We start from the raw sequence: 19281 nt of genomic DNA, 5'->3' as shown, positions 1-19281 counted from the left end.
AGGGTGGCTGCTGCCTGCTTGGGATGGGGACTGGATATCCTCAACTCAGGGCACTCTTAGAGACATCTCTTGATGCTTAATTGCAGCAGCCATGGCCTGACAAGCTCCTGGTAACCAGGGTAACAGGGGAACACAGCTTAGGGACCAGAGCTGCTTCTCCTCCTCAAACAACTTGTACCAGGAAAGGGGTTAAAGGGAAGGGAAATCTAGTCTGTGGGCGGTGCAGGATGGGGATGACAATCAACTACAGACTACAACTAGCCACAGATTCTGCAGCTTGTCCCATTAATCTACTTTTGGAAAGTCTTTCTCTTTTAAAAAGTGGGACTAGCCATTACCTCAAAGAACCAGAGATGGGATGGGAAGAACTTATGGGACAGGAAGAATGGCTAGAGTGGTCCAAAGGGTGGAATGCAGCAGTTGTTCTGTCCATACGCACTTAACATCTATTTTATCTTTTCATGCTGCATAACCAATCTGACTTCCAAACACCAGTCCAGTGGACTCTCCCTAAGGGCTCTCTCTCCATTTGAGCATAGCTGGCTTCAAGCAGAAATCAGGGAGAGGTGGGGAATAAATTCTCCAGCTGTTGGGATAGACGGGGTAGGCCAGTACCTCAGTATTCCCTAGCCCAGCCAGCCCACAAGAAACCTCCTTGGTAGTATTCCCTTTACTGTTTGCTAGAATTACCTCCTAAAGGAACTGCCTGCCTCCACAGGATCTGCTTTTGGATGAAATAAAGTTAATTAGTTTCTAATGGTACTGCCTCATTAATAACTGTCCGGGGCAGGTGTCCTGATGTAGGCTGATCTTCTGCCTGCCACAATGGCATCCCTCACAGGCACCGGTTCAAGTTCTGGCTGCCCCATCTCTCATCCAATTTCCTGCTAATGTGCTTGGGAAGGCAGCGAATGGCCCAGGTGCTTGGGACCCTGCACCCATGTGGGAGACTTGGATGAAGCTCCGGGCTCAAGGCTTCAGCCTGGCCCTTGGGACCATTTGGGGAGTGAACCAGCAGATGGAAGATCTTCCTGTCTCTCCTTCTGTTTGTAATTCTGCCTTACAAATGAAAAAAAAAAAAACAAACCTTTATTTTAAAAGCTTCTAAATAAAAAAAAATCATTGTGAAAATGTTAATGTACATTCAGAAGAGTTGATTTTTGCCAGTGAACACAGAGCTAAATACTTACCCTACTTAGAAGGTTCAAGTCAGTGCAAAATGTCAGAACTGAGGTATCTTCCTAGCTTTTACCAGAAGTATTCAAATGTGCAAGGAAATTAACAAAATCTCCCTCTTTTTAAAACATTTCTGCAATCTCCCAATTCCTAATTTCCAACCTAATTTCTGCTATCACCTTTCGTCTTCTGTTTGTGCAAAATTTCTCTCCTTTCTGAACACTTTCAGGGCACTCCTAGCCGTCGCGAAACCTTCCCTGAGTGACAAGGTTTGTTCTTAGCTCCCGGGAGACCGAGCACTTCTACCCAGGCTAGGCAAGCTCAGCTTAAACACTCCCACAGGAGGCGGCCGAAGGATAAGGGGCTTTGAATGAGATCTACCAGGAGGTCTGCAAGAACAGGCCTGGGCTCCTGGCGAAGATGGGGTTCCGCGCCACGGAAGTGCACGGGAAGGTGGGCAGACGCCGGGGTAAGGTTTCTCACCTGGCCGGGGTCCCTGGGGTCCGGGGTCCCTGAGGCCCGGGGTCCCTGAGGCGGCCGCCGCGGGCAGACGCTGCAGCTGCTGTTGGCGGTTGCCCGGAAACCCGGGGCCGGCGCGCACCCCACCCTGCGGGGCGGGGCCCCGGAGGCGGAGCTGCAGTTCCCGCCGCTCTCTAACCCTACACACCTCTGCCTTGGGGTCCCCGAGGGGCTCCAAGGAGGAAGCTGCACCTCTTCATCTGAGTAGAAGAGGCTCATCAGAGGAGCCACAGGCGGTGGCCACCTGTGAACCTGCCTGCCGAGGGCAGGACCCTGGCGGCCGGACGCCCTCCCAGCCGACGCTCCCGGAGACCCTAAACAAGGCCCACCGTTTCCACCACTTACACAGTGCTAGGTAACTGCAGGCCCAGATGGGTAGCAAAGACGAAAACTTGTACTTTTACGTATGTGTATGTGTGTTTTGTCGTCTTGCACCTCACAGCCACTGCACAACAAGGAATTTTGTTGCATCTCTTAGGGATAAAGTAAGAAACAGAGAGAGGAAAATCACTTAGATAAGGTAAAGAACTAAAGACATTTTGCTTATATTCAAGAACATGAATATTTCCAGGAAATATTTCCAGGGAAATATTTCTAGGAAAATATGGGCGAAAGTAAGGGGGGAATCAGACCAACTGAGGAATACCTGTATCCTGCAGTTTGGAGAACTCCCTACAGAGATTTTACTTGCAAATCTTGCAAACATAGGGAGCACGAAACGGAGAAACTTCAAATCCAGTAACATTTTCTCCGCCCACAGTCTCCTTTGCCCTCAAAAAAGATGGCGCCACTGGCTTCCTCCCTCGATAGTACGCAGGTTGCAAGGGCGTCTAAGCCGACCCTTCCACGGCGCGTCCTCTAGCCCCGCCCCCGTGGCGATCGGGGCAGGGCTTGTGTGGAGGCGGGGCTCAGGAATCCGGAAACAACCTGCGCTTCAGGCGGGTGTTCGTAGCTCCGGTGCCCGGCTGTTGTGACTCCGGCTTCGATCTGGTGTGCGGGGTCTGAGGGGTCATCTCGCCCGGGGGCCCGAGGCAGTGGGCCGGCTGCCACAGACTGAGCCGCGGTCTGGTGCCCTGTGGTGGGGCCCTCGTTTGCTCGGGCCATGCCCACCGCCGCCGCCCCCATCATCAGCTCGGTGCAGAAGCTGGTTTTGTATGAGACCAGAGCTGTGAGTACCTGGGCGGCGGGGCGCGTGCAGGAGGATGGAGGTGTGGGGAGTCCTGGGGCAGCAGCCCGCGCAGCCCTGACCTCTGGCAGACGGCCTTGGAGGAAGCCGGACGCCTGCGCCTTGCCAAGTGTCCGCAAGTACAAATATTTCCAGTTTGGAAGCTTGACTGGGATGTGTGGGAAACAGGTGCCTCGGACACCTCAGGAGCTGTTGATGAGGCTCCGTAGAAGCCACGGTGATCTTTGCAAGTTTCAGAGAGTCTATTAAAGTTATGGAGTTCATTGTCTCACACATCACAGGCAAAAGTATGAAGAAGAATGTGACCCGTGTTCTTATTCCGTAGTATGTCATCGCCGTGACTGAGGTTAACCGCGTGTGCCTTCCTGAATTTGCTGCTTCTCCTTTTCCCCTTTCGACGTAAAAGGGAGGAAAAACATTTGATTGTGTTTAAAGATAGCTAGTTTTTTTTTTTAACTTTGAGCAATGATAGTAGCTTGCTTTTCAGCTTATTTTTTTTTCAAACTGTGTGATTTTATTTAAGAAGTTTTATTACTTTAGAGGCTTTGTAAGTAGCAAAGAAGCGTGTTAGTTACTGGTTTTCTGATTTAGGGGATCTTCAGTGGTTACTACGCCAGGGAGAGTAAGCTCTGGATCCCTTAGTTGGGCAGGCATGTGTGGTGTACCCTCAAGGCTTTGGGCCGTCCTCCACTGCTATCCCAGGCCACAAGCAGGGAGCTGGATGGGAAGTGCAGCAGCCAGGACATGAACCACTGCCCACATGGGATCCGGGCACTTGCAAGGATTTAGACACTGAGCCCTCAAGCTGGGCCCTATTTATTTGTTTTAAATGTGATATCCTCACACATGTAAGATGAAAGCAGATTTTTTTTTTTCTCGAGTTGCAGAGAGAAAGTTTCTACCTATTGCTCTACTCCGCAAAGTGCCCGCAATGGGCAGGGGTGTACCAGGCGTCTGCCAGGAACTGAGAATTCAGTCCAGGCCTTCCCTGGTGGGTATCAGAGACCCAACTACTCAAGCAGGCACCTGCTGCCTCCCAGGGTCTGGGTTAGCAGAAGTTGGAGTCAGGAAGTGGAACCAGCATTCAAGTTGAGAACATCTTCACTGCTAAGTGCCTGCCCCATTCCTATTTTACCCTGCTACTGTTAGAGTGTGGGTAAAATGTTATTGTTGGGCAGTGTGAGATTCCTTTGTACTGAACAACCGCTACTTTGCTAGGCCAGGAGGCGCCCGGACTTTGGGAGGATTCCGCTTTAGCGATAAATCTGTTCTTTGCTGCCTTGCAACTTTGTGAAGGCAAAGACGCAATTCTTCTCTGGTCCCAGGAACCAGGAGGAAGATAAGGGTGTGAGAATGGGATGAGCCATACAGATAATAGGTATGGGAACAGAACAGGCTGCCTATGCCTGAAGGGCATATGTCTAAGGTTGCTACTTTTGATGTATTTCCCAGCCCAGGAGGGCCTATATGAGCTTCTGTCTTGGGCTTGTTCGGGGTCCTACCGTGCTGCTTGGCTGGCCTGCATGCCCCAAGTGAGGTCTGGCCCCAGCATGCTGGCGCAATAAACTCTGTTTGCTGTTTGCATTACCAGTGAGACTCTTTGTCATTCTCTGGGGGTTGACTAGCTCGCACCCTGACGTCGGGGGGCTTTGGCCGGGACTCTAACACTACAACCTCTTAGTGGTCGATAGTGTTACTGCTATCACTCCAAGTGCTAACATTAGTATTAAATGAAAGAACAAGTGAGGCAAAGGGAGTTTAGGACTGTGCTGTATAAAGTGCAGTTGGATGTACTACCGGCAGAAAGAGAGATGGTACCTGGATTGTGACGACTTGCATCGAGAAACAGATTAAATGATTGGAAACTTTGGTAGTAGTTTGACAGTGCAGGCTTCTTTTTCTCATGAGTCAGATAATTTGGAAAATTGAGTTTTGGGTTTGAGTTTCTTTTTTTTTTTTAATTACAGAAATTCCAACATCTAACAGTAAATATAATAAATAATTCAAGCCTATAGAAAGTGAACAATCAATAAAATATCTGTAACTCTGCTTAAAAATGAGCATTCTGTATTTGTGTCTGTAATTCCTTCTTCTCTACACTCTTTTTTTCCACTTTTTTTCTTGAGATAATTGAAATACATAGATACATAGTGGTAGAATTTGGGCAGAACTACACACTGTGTAGTTTACACCCTATTGTGATGTAAAACACATCTCTTGCTCTAGAAAGTTTCCTTTCTTTTTTTTTTTTAAAGATTTATTTATTTTATTACAGTCAGATATACACAGAGGAGGAGAGACAGAGAGGAAGATCTTCCGTCCGATGATTCACTCCCCAAGTGAGCCACAATGGGCCGGTGCTGCACTGATCCGATGCCTGGAACCTGGAACCTCCTCCGGGTCTCCCACGTGGGTGCAGGGTCCCAATGCATTGGGCCGTCCTCAACTGCTTTCCCAGGCCACAAGCAGGGAGCTGGATGGGAAGTGGAGCTGCTGGGACTAGAACCGGCGCCCATATGGGACCCCGGGGCGTTGAAGGCGAGGAATTTAGCCACTAGGCCATGCTGCTGGGCCCTAGAAAGTTTCCTTTCATCTCTATCCACCCAGCTGTCCTGTTCTCTTCCTGGCAATGAATGTTCTTCATTTTTTTTTTTAACTTTAGATTATATATGTTTGTTCAGGAGTTTGCTGGTGGTGGATGTTGTGGCTCAGTGGGCTAAGCCTCTGCTTGGAAGCTTGCGTCCCCTTTCAGAATGCCCGGTTCAGACCTTGGTTTCTCTGCTTCTTACCTGGATTCTTGCTAATGTGCCCAGGAGGCAACAGGTGAAAGCTCAGGTCCTTGGGTTCCTGCTGTCTGCATGGGAGGCCTGGTCGGAGTTGTTCCTACAGGCAGCTGGGGAAAGAACTAGTGGAAGAGAGATTGATGTTGATATTGCTTTCTTCCCCCCCACCCCTGTCACTCTACCTTCTAAATAAATAATTAAATGAGTAAACCTTTTTGGTTTTGTTTGAAGAAAGTTTCATACAATAGAATTGTATATTATTTACTTTCTTGGGCCCAGCTTTTTTTTCCCTCTTGGCAAAATGTCTTTGAGGTTAATCCTTTGTTTGTTTTTAGATTTGTTTATGTATTTGAAACAGTAACAGGGAGAGAGAGAGAGAACGAGCGAGAGAGACTTCCATCCTCAGGTCACTCCCTAAATGGCCATGACGTCATGGTGTCCTGGAACTCCATCTGGGTCTTCCACGTGGTGGCAGTGTTTGAAGCACTTGGGGGCCGTCTTACGCTGCTTTCTCAGGCGCGTTCGCAGGGTGCTGGATTGGACAGCAGCCCCAGTCCATGCTGTTGTATTAGCAGTTTGTTCCTTTTTATTGTGATGAATTCCTTATATGCACAATTTGTTATCCTCTTTTCCTATTGATTTGGGTTATACTTGCACTTAGAACATTCTTGGGGAAATCCTTGTAAGTGGTTTTGATAGTCATAAAGTCTCTGTTTTGAACTTTGGCAAACTCCTAAGCGGTTTTATAAAGTAGTTGTATCATTTTTGCCCGGACTTGCTGGAGGCTAGCTCCAACCAAATTCAGAACTCGGGGAGGGTGCGTGGAGTTGGTGATAAAGAAAGACATGGACACTGTCACTGATGCCCTTCCGCAACAGCTGAAGAAGCTACCCCCCCCCCTTTTTTTAAATGATCATTCATTTAATTCACATTTTATTATCATTCCATTGGGTTGGGAAAGGAAGAACTCATTAGTTGCATACTCTGTTGCACTCAGACAAAGCTGGGGTCTAACTTGTCAAATGTGTCTGAATTCAGATTCCGTGTCACTCTCTGTGATGGTTGACCTGTGGAGCGGAGTGTGTCAGTGGGCAAGGGAGCTATTCCCAAGCCAGGGCTGGTGTCTAATCTTGGAACAGCAAGTGGCAGACCTAACTCCTCGGTGCTAGCTCTCCTTTGTGCCTCCCTCTGGTTATAATAACTAAAGACAGCATTTCTGGCCTCAATACTATCTTTTCTTCTTGTTTTGCATGAGTTACAAGTAATGAATCAAAAGCGTACCAAGACTCTGTGTTAATGTCTTCTCCCTATTCTAAGAACTGCTAGCTTCACTTAAGATAAGGATTAGTATGCCGCCCAGGTTCTTTCTGGGTATAAAAGGCTATGTTTTTTTTTTTTTAATAAAGATTTATTCATTTTATTATAGCCAGATATACACAGAGGAGGAGAGACAGAGAGGAAGATCCTCCATCTGATGGTTCACTCCCCAAGTGAGCCGCAACGGGCCGATGCGCGCCGATCCGATGCCTGGAACCTGGAACCTCCTCCGGGTCTCCCACGCGGGTGCAGTGTCCCAATGCATTGGGCCGTCCTCGACTGCTTTCCCAGGCCACAAGCAGGGAGCTGGATGGGAAGTGGAGCTGCCGGGATTAGAACCGGCGCCCATATGGGATCTCCGGGGCGTTCAAGGCGAGGAATTTAGCCACTAGGCCACGCCTCCGGGCCCAAGGCTATGTTTTCTTAGACAAAGTGGTTCATCCTGAAGTGTGGATGATGTCCGCAGTGTAAATCATTTCTCTGTTAAGGATCTTCTTTTTGCCAGATTAATCCTGACCTGATCACTCTTGCTGGCATCTGGCATCTCCCAGAAGAAATACAGGATATGGGCATGGTGCTGGCCAAGTATACAAGGCATTCATGTTCCAGGTGTAGCAGCTGGGTGCCTGAGGGTAACCTGTGTAGAATGCAGGTGGAGGGGCCCATGGCAGTTGCTCCAAGGGAACCTGGAAGGTGCAGAGCTGGTACTGTGGAGGTGGGAAGTCAGCAGCATCTATGCAGGCAGGATCTGAGAAGTTGTCCTCCCATCTCGATCCCAGAATCCTGTGCAGGATGTCTCCGAAGGGGCACGGCAGCGGCTTGATCCTGGGCCTCTTATTGGCCTCACGAACAGTCCAGCATAAGTCTTTTAGACTGACCAGCATCGAGAGACATTCCTGCCATGTTTTCCTTATGCCTTTGCACTTGAGACGCTGAGCAATTGCCCTTGACACAATGGAGCTCCTCTTCTTCCTCACACGGTGTTGCCATTGAAGAAACTCCCACTCTTGCAGGAAACTCTGGATTTCTTCTTCACTCCATGGTTGAATGAATTCATCTGAGGGTTTTGATTGGTTGCTTTTTCTTTCCTGTAGTTCTGAGTCTTGGATGGATTCAGCCTGAATTTTTCCACTTTCCATTCTCGGCAGCTTCAGGTTTGGATCCAGGGTTGGGGAGCACCAGCCCCTTCTTGGTCCTGACGGATGCAAGGGAAGCAGGAGCAGCCCAGAGCAGAATTGGACGGACTTGTTCTTCCGGCCTTGGCCTGTCTGACCTCCCCCCCCTTTTTTTTATACTCAGACACATCACAAGCTTTTACACAAACAATGAATTGTTCTATTTTTACTTCAAGACTAAGGGGGCATGCACAGACATCTGGTCATTCTGTCTGTTCTTCAAGGCTAAGCAGGTATCCCAAAAGATAATTCTGCAAAATACTGTACTCATATTCTTCAAAGCAAGCCATTATTCATTCTTCAGTAGTAGCCATGGAGTTACAGTTAGGACTCCAAGGCCAAGGCGCATATGATTACTTACTAATTAGTAATACATTTCTACCACATTTCTATTTCTACAATTTATCCATCATTTAGTGGGAAAAATATGTCACAAGGAAAAAGCATAAAAATTCAAGACAGAAGTTTCAAATGTTAAATTCCCCCTACAACTATAGGCTCTACAACCCCATAAACAATCAATAATTAAAAGCGTATTTCTTTAATAAAGGCATCCTTAATTCCTCTAGCTAAGAATTATGAAAGTGGCTAGAACAGTTACATTTTCTGTGCTCCAAAGAAATTGCAAAGGCAGGCTAGCCTTTGAGATCACAGTAACTATATTTATTGCCATAGCAGTTTCAGCTCTTACTCCCATCATTTGCAATAATATTTAGGATATTTATCATGCCCTTTCCCAGAAGTTGTGCTACATGTCTAGGCCAGATTCTGAGGCAATGGTTAAGCACCCAATCAGGTGTGCAGAAATGGCATGGGCTTAATTGTTCTCCTGTGTGTAAATTGTCAAAGGCCCACTCACCAAGACATTATCAGTGATATTAACTCTCAAGCTCACATTGATTGCAAAAACCATCTCACAAGGGCAAACAGCAATGGCTCACTAGATTACAGAATTCTTAGTTGGGTGCTTGAGTGTCCATGCAAACAGGGGATGAAACAGCATCAAGGTGGTCAGAGAGACATCTGCCAGGCCCTGCCAAACAGCTGGAACCTCCCCTGGGCCCTGCCAAACAGGGGAGCTGTTCTCTCCAGCACTGACCAGCAATGTATGGACATGCTCCTTGATCTATATCTTCGTGAACGTTGAGTGTTGTCAGGCTTTTGGGTTGTCGTGACTCTGACGTGGTAACATCTCATTGTACTTCTCATTTGTATTTCCTAATGGCTAGTGATGCTGAGTATCTTCTCATGTGTTGATTGGCTATGTCTGTCTCCCTTTGTGATGTGTCTGTTCAGATCTTTCACCTGTTTATTAAAATTGAGTTCTTGGTGTTTTTGTTATTGATTTGTAAGAGTGCTTTAACTATTTTATGATTATTTCCTTTGTCACCTATGTTTTGTCAATATTTGCTTTTGGTCAGTGGTTCTTCTATTTGATTTTTTAGTGATCTTTTGAAAAAAAGAACTATCCATCTGGTAGTTCATTCTCCAGATGGCTGCCATGACCATAGCTGGGCCAGGAACTTCATCTGGGTCTCCCACATGGGTGACCAGGGATGCAAACACTTGGGCCATCTTTTGCTACTTTTTCCAAGCCATCAAAAGTGGAGCAGCCAGGACATGAACCTGTGCTCATAAGAGATACTGCAGTTACAGGCAGTGCTTTATTTACTTCATCATAATGACTGACCTGGAAAAAATTTTACATTTATTTTTTGATATATACATTATTTATATATATTTATGAGGTACCATGCAATGCTTGGATTGGTATGTACATTGGGTACTGACCAAATTAGGGCAATTAGCATCCCCATTGCCTTCAACATTTATTTCTTTATGTGCGTTTATTGAAAATCTTCTGTTTTGAGATGAATAATGCACTACTGTAAATTATTAATGATCTTTGGGCATGAACCAGTGCACGAATAGAATGCCAGTACTGCAGGCGGAGGCTTAGCCTACTATGCCAGGACACCAGCCTGATTTTTATATCCCATCTTTGCTTACTTCCAGTTTGCAAGAATATTTTTTCATATTTCCTGTGAAAGATTTATAGTTTTAACTCGTGGTAGAGGTCTGAGTTTCATATTCATGTGTGTATGATGTGACATAGAGATTGTATTACTGCTCTGTGTGGTTTGACAAGTTACCTCAAACCTCAGTTGATTGAACACCAATCAACATTTAATGTTTCACCTGGTTTCAGTAGATCAGGAACTTGAGAGCAACTTAGCTGAGTCATTCTGGTTCAGGGTTTTGTGAACTTGCAAGATGTCTACTCAATGAGTTGTTGCCATCGGATGGCTTTAATGGGCTGGAGGAGTTAATTCCAAGATGGTGCACACATCGTTGGTAAGGTGGGCTGGCCGAGAACTTTGGGTCTTCACCCCAGGGTCATTCCCACAGGACTTTTGGAATGTTCTAAAGATGCACTAACTTGCTCCATCCAGAGAAAGTGACTTAAGGAAAAAACAAAAAACCAAAATGGCAAAGCTGCAGGGTCTGTTGTGTCCTGACTTCACAAGTCACACACCCCATCATTCCTGTGGTGTCTTGATAATTCAGGCAGCCCTGTTCACGAGGAAGGGGACACCACAGGCACACACAGCAGGAGACGAGGAACGTGAAGGGCCCTTGGAGTCTGACCACTACAGATAGAGGTTCCACTTTTTTTGATACATCAGTTGTTTAGTGTAGTTTGTTGAAAAGATGATCCTTTCTCTATTGAATTTCTTTGGCATCCTTGTGAATATATTCCTAAGATGTTTTATTCCATTGGTCATTTTGTTTATTTGTTTTTGGCCATATATTGATGTTGTAGCTTTACACTGAGTCTTAAAGCCAGGAAGCCTCACAGCTTCATTCTTTTTGCAGATTATTGGAGCTCTTCTAGACCCTTGGTGTTCCCATATGAATTTTGTAATAGGCTTATTTACTTCTACTAAAAAGGAATTGTGACTGTGACTTGGATTTTACTGAACCTTTATATCAGTTTGAGAACTCAAATAATATCGCTTATTTATAAAAGATATGAGGGGGGAGAGAAAAGAAAAGAGGGGGAGAGAGACAGGGGGAGGCAGAGAGGGGCAGAGAGAGAAAGGAAGGGAGGGAGGGAGGGAGGGAGAGATCGAGAGAGATCGAGAAAGAGATTGAGAGAGAGAGAGAGAGAATCTTCCATCCAAGTGGTGAGTCATTTCCCAAATGGCTGCAAAGGCTGACTGGGTCAGGCTGCAGCCAAGAGCTTGGAGCTCCATCTGGTTTTCCTGTTGGGGACAGGGCCAAGTGCTTGGAGCTTCTTCTGCTGCGCCTTCCTAAGTGCATTAAGGAGCTGGATTAGATGCAGAGCAGCAGGCACTCTGGAAGGTGATGTTGGTATCACGACCCACTGTACTAAAATGCTGGCCTCAAATCATATCATTTAGAGTGAGGAATACTTCTTCCTTCCAAGTTTGGAATCCTTTTATTCTCAATTATTGTCTTATGGCATTGACTAGGACCTTTTATGTTGCTGCAACAAAATTTCCAAGTCTGAGTGATTTAGAAAAAAAAAGAAGAGGTTTCATGGCTCGTGATTCTGGCTGACCAACGGCATGGTGGAGCATCTGCTTGGCTTTTGTTGAAGGCCCTGTGCTACTGTGTGTGTGCTGGGAAAGCAGAAGGCAAGCAAGCACGTGTGAAAGAGAGGAGGTGGGGTCAGTGTCGTGGCATACAGGTAAAGACACCTCCTGTGACACCAGCTTCATATCCCAAGATTCACATCCCAGCTCCTTCACTTCCAACCCAGCTCCCCACCAATGGTCTGGGAAAGGGTGTGAAAGATGACACAAGTGTCTGGGCACTTGCCACCCGCATGGGAGACCCAGATGAAGTGCTTGGTTTCAGCTGAATCAGTCCTGACTGTTGCTGTCTGAGGAGTGAAGTAGCAGATGGGAGATCTCAGATCTCTGACTCTGTCTCTAACTTTTTCAAACAAATAAATTTAAGACACACACACGCACACACACACAAAGGAAAACAGATGTTTATAGCAACATGCTCTTGTAAGAACTAATCTGTTACTATGAAGGTCAATATGGTCTCATAAGACAGACTGCTTAAAGGCTCACTTCCCAGCATGGCTATACTGGTGATCAAGTGAGTGTTGGTGAGGCTACCCTTCCTTCAAACCATAGCAAATCTCTGGTATATAACAGACTTCTAGCCAGATCACTGATTGTTAAAACTATTTTTTGTGGCAGACACAATGGGACAGATAGACAAAAGCAGATAGGGAAAGTGGCCATCCCAAAAGTCGACAGTGGTCAGAGGTCCAAAGCCAAAAGGCCAGGATGTGGTGTAGGTTTCCCGTGTATGTGACAGGAACCCAACAGCTTGAACTATCATCACTGCCTCCCTGCATCTGCATTAGCAGGAAGTTGGAGTCAGGAGCTGGAGTTGGGAATTAAACCCAGGGATATGGAACTCCTAGCTGGTCCCTCATCTATGAGGCTAAATGCCCACCCCCCCCCCCCCGCCCCAGCTGACATTGTTTTTTTTGTTTTTTTTTTTTTTAAGATTTATTTGTTGGAAAGTCAGATATGCAGAGAAGAGACAGAGAGGATAATCTTCTGTCCACTGATTCATTCCCCAAGTGACCACAACCGCCGGAGCTGAGCTGAGCTGAGCCGAAGCCAGGAGCCTGGAGTCTCTTTCAGGTCTCCCATGCGGGTACAGTGTCCCAAAGCTTTGGGCCGTCCTCCACTGCTTTCCCAGGCCACATGCAGGGAGTTGGATGGGAAGCGGGGCTGTTGGGATCTCAGCCAGCACCCATATGGGATCCTGACACTCGCAAAGTGAGGACTTAAGCTGCCGAGCTACCACATGGGGCCCCAAAGCTGACATTCTTATCTTGTTCTTGATGTAAGGAGAATGTGTTTAATTTCTGACTACGTAAGATTAATGTTAGCTGTTGATTTACATAGATACTTTTTAGCAAGTTGTGAAGTAGTCCTGTCTGTTCCTGGTTCACTGAGAATTTAATTTTTAAATGATGAAGAGGTGTTAAATTTTGTCATTTTTTTCTGTATCTGCATATGGCATTTCTTTTGTTTGCTCACTATTCCAAATGTTAAACAAACCTGAAATTTTAATTCATGCCATATTGCTATTTTCATACATTACTAGATTCTGTGTGCCAGTGTTTTGTTAAGGATTTTTGACTTTATGAATGTGTTCAGGATATTGGTCTTTAATTTTCTTCAACATCTTTGCTTGATTTTCATGCCAGGATAAGCTTAACTTCATAAAATGAGTTGATGAAGGTTTTTCCTATTTTTCAGTACTGATAAGTCAGTATCTTTTTCTTTTCAATGCTTGCTAGACATTCTAGTAAAATATTTAGAGTTGAAGTAGGTTTGTGGGGTGAATTTTGGTAGTGAATCATTTTCTCTAGGGATACAGGGACATGTTAAGTTTTCAGTGGGTCGTGAATTAGGTTTGATACATTACGTTTTGTGAGAAATTTAACATTTAATTTTAGTTGCTGAATTTACTGGCCTCATGCTCTTCCTGCTATGTCCTTTTTATCCTTTTGCTGTTTTAGGATTGTAGTGAGATTGTTTTCTCCCTGATATTGGTATTTTGCCTTCTCTCATTTTTTCCTGCATGTGTCACTAGGGATTTATGAGTTTTATTCTTCATGAGAAGAGCCAACTTTTGACTTGATTAATTTTCTCTGTTCTTGGTTTTCTGCTTAAATGATTTCTGCTCCTAGGATGATTATTCTCCTCTTCATGGGTTTTGAGTCCCTTCGTTTCTGAGTTCTTTGGGCTGCTATAACCAAATACCCACACTGGGTGGCTTATAAACCAGTACATTTATTTCTTATAATTCTAAAGGCTGTTAAGACCAAGATCAAGGCCCTGGCAGCTTCAGAGTCTGGTGAAGGCCCAGAATGTCCTCGTGTGAAGGATGAAAAGGGCAGGCAAATGTCCTTGGGCTTTGTATGGAGGGCTCTGCTCTCAGATCGTAACCCCCTCCCAAAACCCCACTTCTTTTAAAGAAGATTTATTTATTTGATAGGCAGAGTCACAGCAAGAGAAAAGAGGTATGGAGAAGAGAGAGAAAGGGCGGGCGGGGGCGGGGGGAGAAAGAGCTATGGGGACACACACATACACAGATATTGAGATCAAGATCTTCCATCTACTGGTTCACTCCCTTAATTGACGACAGCAGCGCTGGGCCAGTTGGAAGCCAGGAACCAGGAACTCCATCCATGTCTCCCAAGTGGGTGGAGAAGACCTAAGCACTTGGGCCATTGTCAGGTTCCTTCCAGGGGTAATAGGAGGGAGCTGGATTGGAAACAGAGCAGCTTTGGCTTGAAGTGTCCCTCTGACATAGGATAGTGGTATCATGAATGGTGGCTTCAGCTGCTCTGACCCAATGCTAGTCCTAGCTCCACCTTGTGCTTATGTTGCACTGGGGTTATTAGGTTTGTTTTTAAACAAAGATGGACATGTACACACGCGTACAGTTCTCCCAATCACTGGCCATTCTCCAAATGTCTGTAATGGCCAGGACTAGCCCAGGGCAGACCTGGGAGCTAGGATTCAGGTCTTCTACATGATTGTCGTGGCCCAGCTACATGGGCCGTTAGCTTCTGCTTTCCAGGGTACAAATTAGCAGGAAGCTGGAGTCAGGAGCGAGTGCCAGGTGTTGACCCCATGCACTGAAATGTGAGATGCAGGCATTGCAACTGGTATCTTAACTGCTAAGCCAAAGCCTGGCCTTGGAGATTAGGTTTTAATGAATGAATTTTGGAGAATAGACATTTATACTACTGAATCAGTTCATTTTTTTTTCTACTTCTACAAGGTAGGAATTTAGATAATTTGTATATTTTTATCCAACTGGGAACATTTGAAACTATAAATGTGAAACTATAAAACAATAGCCAAAAGGCTAGCAACACATACGTAAAGTAATAATTGCCTAAAGAGGAAATAAAGCATTATAGTTTTACATGTAAAAATACTTTGTGAGCCAGTAAGAAAAATAGAACAGCCAACAAAAAGGAAAGGAAATAACTATCTAGCTCATTGAAAACAAATATGAATATAAATATTCAACTTGCAAACACAGCAACACAGTGAAAATGGATTGCAATTGTTCACCTGTCAGAACAGCAAAGGTTGGCCAAAGTCGTTGTTGGCAGGAATAGGAAAGAAATGGCTCTTTGCTGTGGTTGGTGGGAGTGTGTGCGGTTTAACAGACCACGAAGGAATTAGGAGACAAATTAAGGATTCAGTGCACTTTCCTTTGTCCCGAGCCTTCATTTAACGGGAAAATTGGGAGCATTTGCTTCTGAGATGGAGTTGAGGTTGTCGTTGTCCTTGAGGCAGCCCAAAGCAACCAGAAGCTGCCCATAGACTTAGCAACTTGAAATTGTGGGTGAAATTACAGTTCGCCTTGTTTGGTTTCTGAGTTATAGGTTAGTCCTTACTGAATAAGTGATACTCTTGGAGGTTGGCATTATAACAATGACTGTTTCATATCAAAGAAATGAACATGTGGCTGTTGACTTTAACATAGGTGTTTGGGGGGCATTGTGGCCCGGGCTTTGGGGTGCTGCTTAGGATGCCAGCATTCTATATCAGAAGGCCTAGGTTTGAGTTGCCACTCTGCTTCCACTCCAGCTTCCCGCCATTGTGCACCCTGGCAGGTGGCAAAGTGACAACTTCTGTGATGGTTTCTGTATTTGTGGCCCAGCCACCCAAATGGGAGACCTGAATGGAATCCCTGGCCTTTCTTTGGCCCAGCCGTGCTGTTGCAGGCATTTTAGGAGTGAACCAGTGTTTGATAGATCTTTCTCATTCCTCCTTTCATAAGCAAACAAACAAAAACCTGAGAGCTGAACAGAACGAGGGCTGCTTGTGTCTGCATGTGTGTTTTGTGGGAGATAATCTTTACACTTCTAGGTCAAGATTGCTGTATTAACTAATTGATTCCCTACTCTGCATCAAAAGGATTTAAGGAGCTTCCTCTTCCATCTTCCCCTTCCCCAACATCGTGAGGACCACATCAGAAATCTTTACGTAATTGTCCTCAGTTTGTGAATTCAGGACTGGGAGAGAACAGTTTAGGGTACAGCAGGGTAAGGGGTACAGCAGGGAGAGGGGTGGCTGGGGTGACAGTTTCACGCATGGGCCTGGAGTCATCTGGTTAGAACACGACCCTCCTTTCGAGGCTGCACACTGACAGTTGTGCTTATCTGGCTGAGAGACTCGGGCCTGCCCTGGTGAGAGTATGAGAAGTGACTTCATCGCGATCTTTAAAAATGAAGACATCGAATCTGAAAGTTCAAGTGAAGCTTAGCTTAGCCATTGTACAACCTAAAATTTCCTCCCCTGTAAGAAGGTTAAGTTTCTTCCCTCAGATGAAAAGTGATGAATGATTAGCCTGTCATTAAAAAAGGAGATAATAATGTAGTAATACTGAATTTCCTGTTAAATGGATTGTCTATTGTATTCCATTTAGAGCTCATGTATATACCTCAGAAACACATTTATCTTTATACTGAGTCACCACAGTGAAAGCTGCATGTTGAAGTGTCAAACATTTTCTTGAATACTGATGCTTAACTTTCCAAAGAGAGGCAGCTCACAGCACATTTTGTCTAGATGGATATTTTCACTTAACTGTTTTTATGTCCCAGCTCTTCACTCCTGCAAGTTTGCCTTGTGGGTTCCTGGGGAAGAGATGTGACCGAAAAGAAATGGGGGGACAGTGCTCTCTTAGGCAAGTGACAAAATTTATTTCTAGGGTTCCAATTTGTATACATCCAGCAAAGCAACACTTCAAACATAGTTCAGCTGAGACATCGGTTACAATGATCAGGTTTGATGTACTCGTGTTACATTGGGTGAAAGGCCCTCCACCTCCTCTTTCCTGGAGCCTCTTCTCAACTGGATCTGCTGTCCCAGCTACCCTTTTGGATGTGTTCTGACAACCCCAGCCTTCTGTTCTCCAACACATGAGGAATTTCCAAAGAATGTTTGGAAAATGAGATGAAAAGTTGTTGATTTGGATGCAAAAAGTTTTTGAAATCTGTGCATATGGGGAATATCTTCAAAAACTTCATAAAAACACATAATAATGGATAAACTGTGTGGGCTTTAAGGGTTTTTTTCCTACCATAATAAACTTATGTTTAGGTTCATTTCTCATGAACTCTGTGAAATACTGTCTTATCTACAAATGCACATTTTTTGCCAGTGCTATTGCTGCGTATGCACCTGGTTGCCTGTGTGGATTCCTTCACACAGGTGTGTACCTGATTTGTAGAAGTCACACATCCTCCAGTGACTGCTCCCTTTCCTGCCCTGTGCCTGGTGAGCATCTCATGGACCTCCGTTGCCTTCAGCATGTGAACTTCAAATCTGCCAGTGCTTCAGACAACTTTCTTCTTGCTACAATTCCTAGTCTTCATTATAATTTCATAATCAATCAAGCTCTAGCTTTCCTCTGGACATATAAGTCTCCACTCAGTGTATCTGGGGTAGGGTCCTGACTCTGCTCCTGAAGCCAGCTTCTTGCTAATTGTGACCTGGGGGGTGGCATTTGGGTCTCTGCCACCCAAGAGGGAGGCCCAGGTTGAATTCCAGTTCTTTGCTTAAGCCTGGCCAGCCTTCAGCTATTATGAGCATTTAAAGGAGGCAACCTGTGGATGGGAGCTCTCTCCCTGTCTCTCTTTGTCCCTCTCACCCAAATAATTAAATTGATAATAATAAAGTAAAAATCAGGACATGGCATGATGGCTCAGTGGCTAAATCCTTGCCTTGCAAGTGTCGGAATCCCATATGGGCACCAGTTCCTGTCCTGGCTGCTGCACTTCCTACTCAGCTCCCTGCTTGTTGCCTGGGAAAGCAATCCAAGATGGCCTAAAGCCTTGAGACCCTGTACCCGAGTGGGAGACCTGGAAGAAGCTCCTGGCTCCTGATTTTAGATTGGCTCAGCTCTGGCCATTGTGGCCATTTGGGGAATGAACTGGTGGATGAAGATTCTTTCTCTCTACCGCTCCTCTTTGTAAATTTGCCTTTCAAATAAAGTAAGTAAATCTTTAAAAATGAGGGCAAAATCTTTCAACACCTGTCTATACCTTAGATGTTGGTGGTGGGAAGTGTGTCTTAGCTTCCGGGAGCAATGGCTGCCATCCTGACATGTCTCTCCGCTACTCATTGTCTTTGTGATGATTTGCTGTCCAGGATCCCACCATTTCCTTTCTTGCTGTATGCCCACATGTTGATTGGATGCCTCCTTCAATTGTTATGCTGGGAGGGGTTCATGGAAGGTGAATTATTTTAGAGCGATGCATGTCTAAAAATGTGCTTCTGCCACCCTGAAGATTTGATTGAGAGGTTTAATGCTGAAATAGTTCCATTGAAGTGAATTTTCCCTTGGGATTCTGAAGGTGTCCTGTCCCTGTCTTTCGCTTCCAGGTGTGGCCACCAAGCACTTCTGACATCATTCATATCTAGTTGGAACGATCTGGTCCCCTCTTCCGTGGGTTACACTGCCTTCTTGCTGAGCTATGTTCTTTTAATTTTCTTCTGATCTACCCATATCGAAGTGTCAAATGCTGCCTCTTGCCTTTTGGGGGTTGGGGGTCCCATGGTCCTGATTGCTTCTCAACTTCTCTGCTGCCTGTGTAGGACCCTGCTTCCTCGGGCTCCCTGCTCCCCAGTTTTACTGATTTCTGGATTGGTGGTGTTCTTCACTCCTGTTTGGCCCTTGGTGCTTGTGCTGAGAAACAAGCCTAACACACTTGACTGTAAGATGTCTGGGAAGACTACAAGTATCTACTCTTACACACCGATCCACTCTTCCACCATCTCTCGGGATTGGCTTCCATTCCTGTGTCTGAGACTGCACGCAGAAAAGGCCCTGTGCCTGCTCCAGTTGTTGGAAATGCTGGTCACTTCTCTGACAGCTTTATCCTACCTCACTGCACAGCAGCATCTGACTTGCATGGGGCTACCCACATGTGATCTGCCGTGGGTGCAATGAAGGCATCCTGTGTAGCAGAGGCTGCGCAGGGCGGCAGGGAAGGGGTTCCTTTTTCTGGGTCACTCCTGCTGGTCTTCTC

The 19281-nt window shown here is 45.6% G+C and overlaps 2 protein-coding genes across 4 annotated transcripts in view; one reads left to right on the top strand and one right to left on the bottom strand.

Moving 5' to 3' along the window:
* The window catches only part of AK9 (adenylate kinase 9), a 100141-nt gene extending 97780 nt beyond the window's left edge, over window positions 1-2361 (bottom strand). The window contains exons 1-2 of one of the 3 annotated variants that reach the window (XM_058659643.1): window positions 2342-2361; window positions 2094-2168 (exon numbers count right to left, since the gene is read on the bottom strand). The gene's annotated coding sequence lies outside the window, so the exon portion shown is untranslated. Of the gene's footprint in view, window positions 1-2093; window positions 2169-2341 lie in introns of those variants that run through there. The other 2 variants (XM_058659597.1, XM_058659685.1) reach the window with 2 other exon arrangements.
* A 231-nt stretch (window positions 2362-2592) lies between these two features.
* FIG4 (FIG4 phosphoinositide 5-phosphatase) overlaps window positions 2593-19281 on the top strand; it is a 137864-nt gene continuing 121175 nt past the window's right edge. The window contains exon 1 of the mRNA XM_058658983.1: window positions 2593-2863. Coding sequence (XP_058514966.1) covers window positions 2798-2863 — 66 coding nt within the window. The 5' untranslated portion in view covers window positions 2593-2797. The remainder of the gene's footprint in view (window positions 2864-19281) is intronic.

Source organism: Ochotona princeps, chromosome 1 (genome assembly GCF_030435755.1).
Source record: "Ochotona princeps isolate mOchPri1 chromosome 1, mOchPri1.hap1, whole genome shotgun sequence".
Classification (NCBI taxonomy): Eukaryota; Metazoa; Chordata; class Mammalia; order Lagomorpha; family Ochotonidae; genus Ochotona; species Ochotona princeps.
Note: the sequence above shows the minus strand (reverse complement) of the source record. Positions and strands in the feature narration are given on the sequence as shown.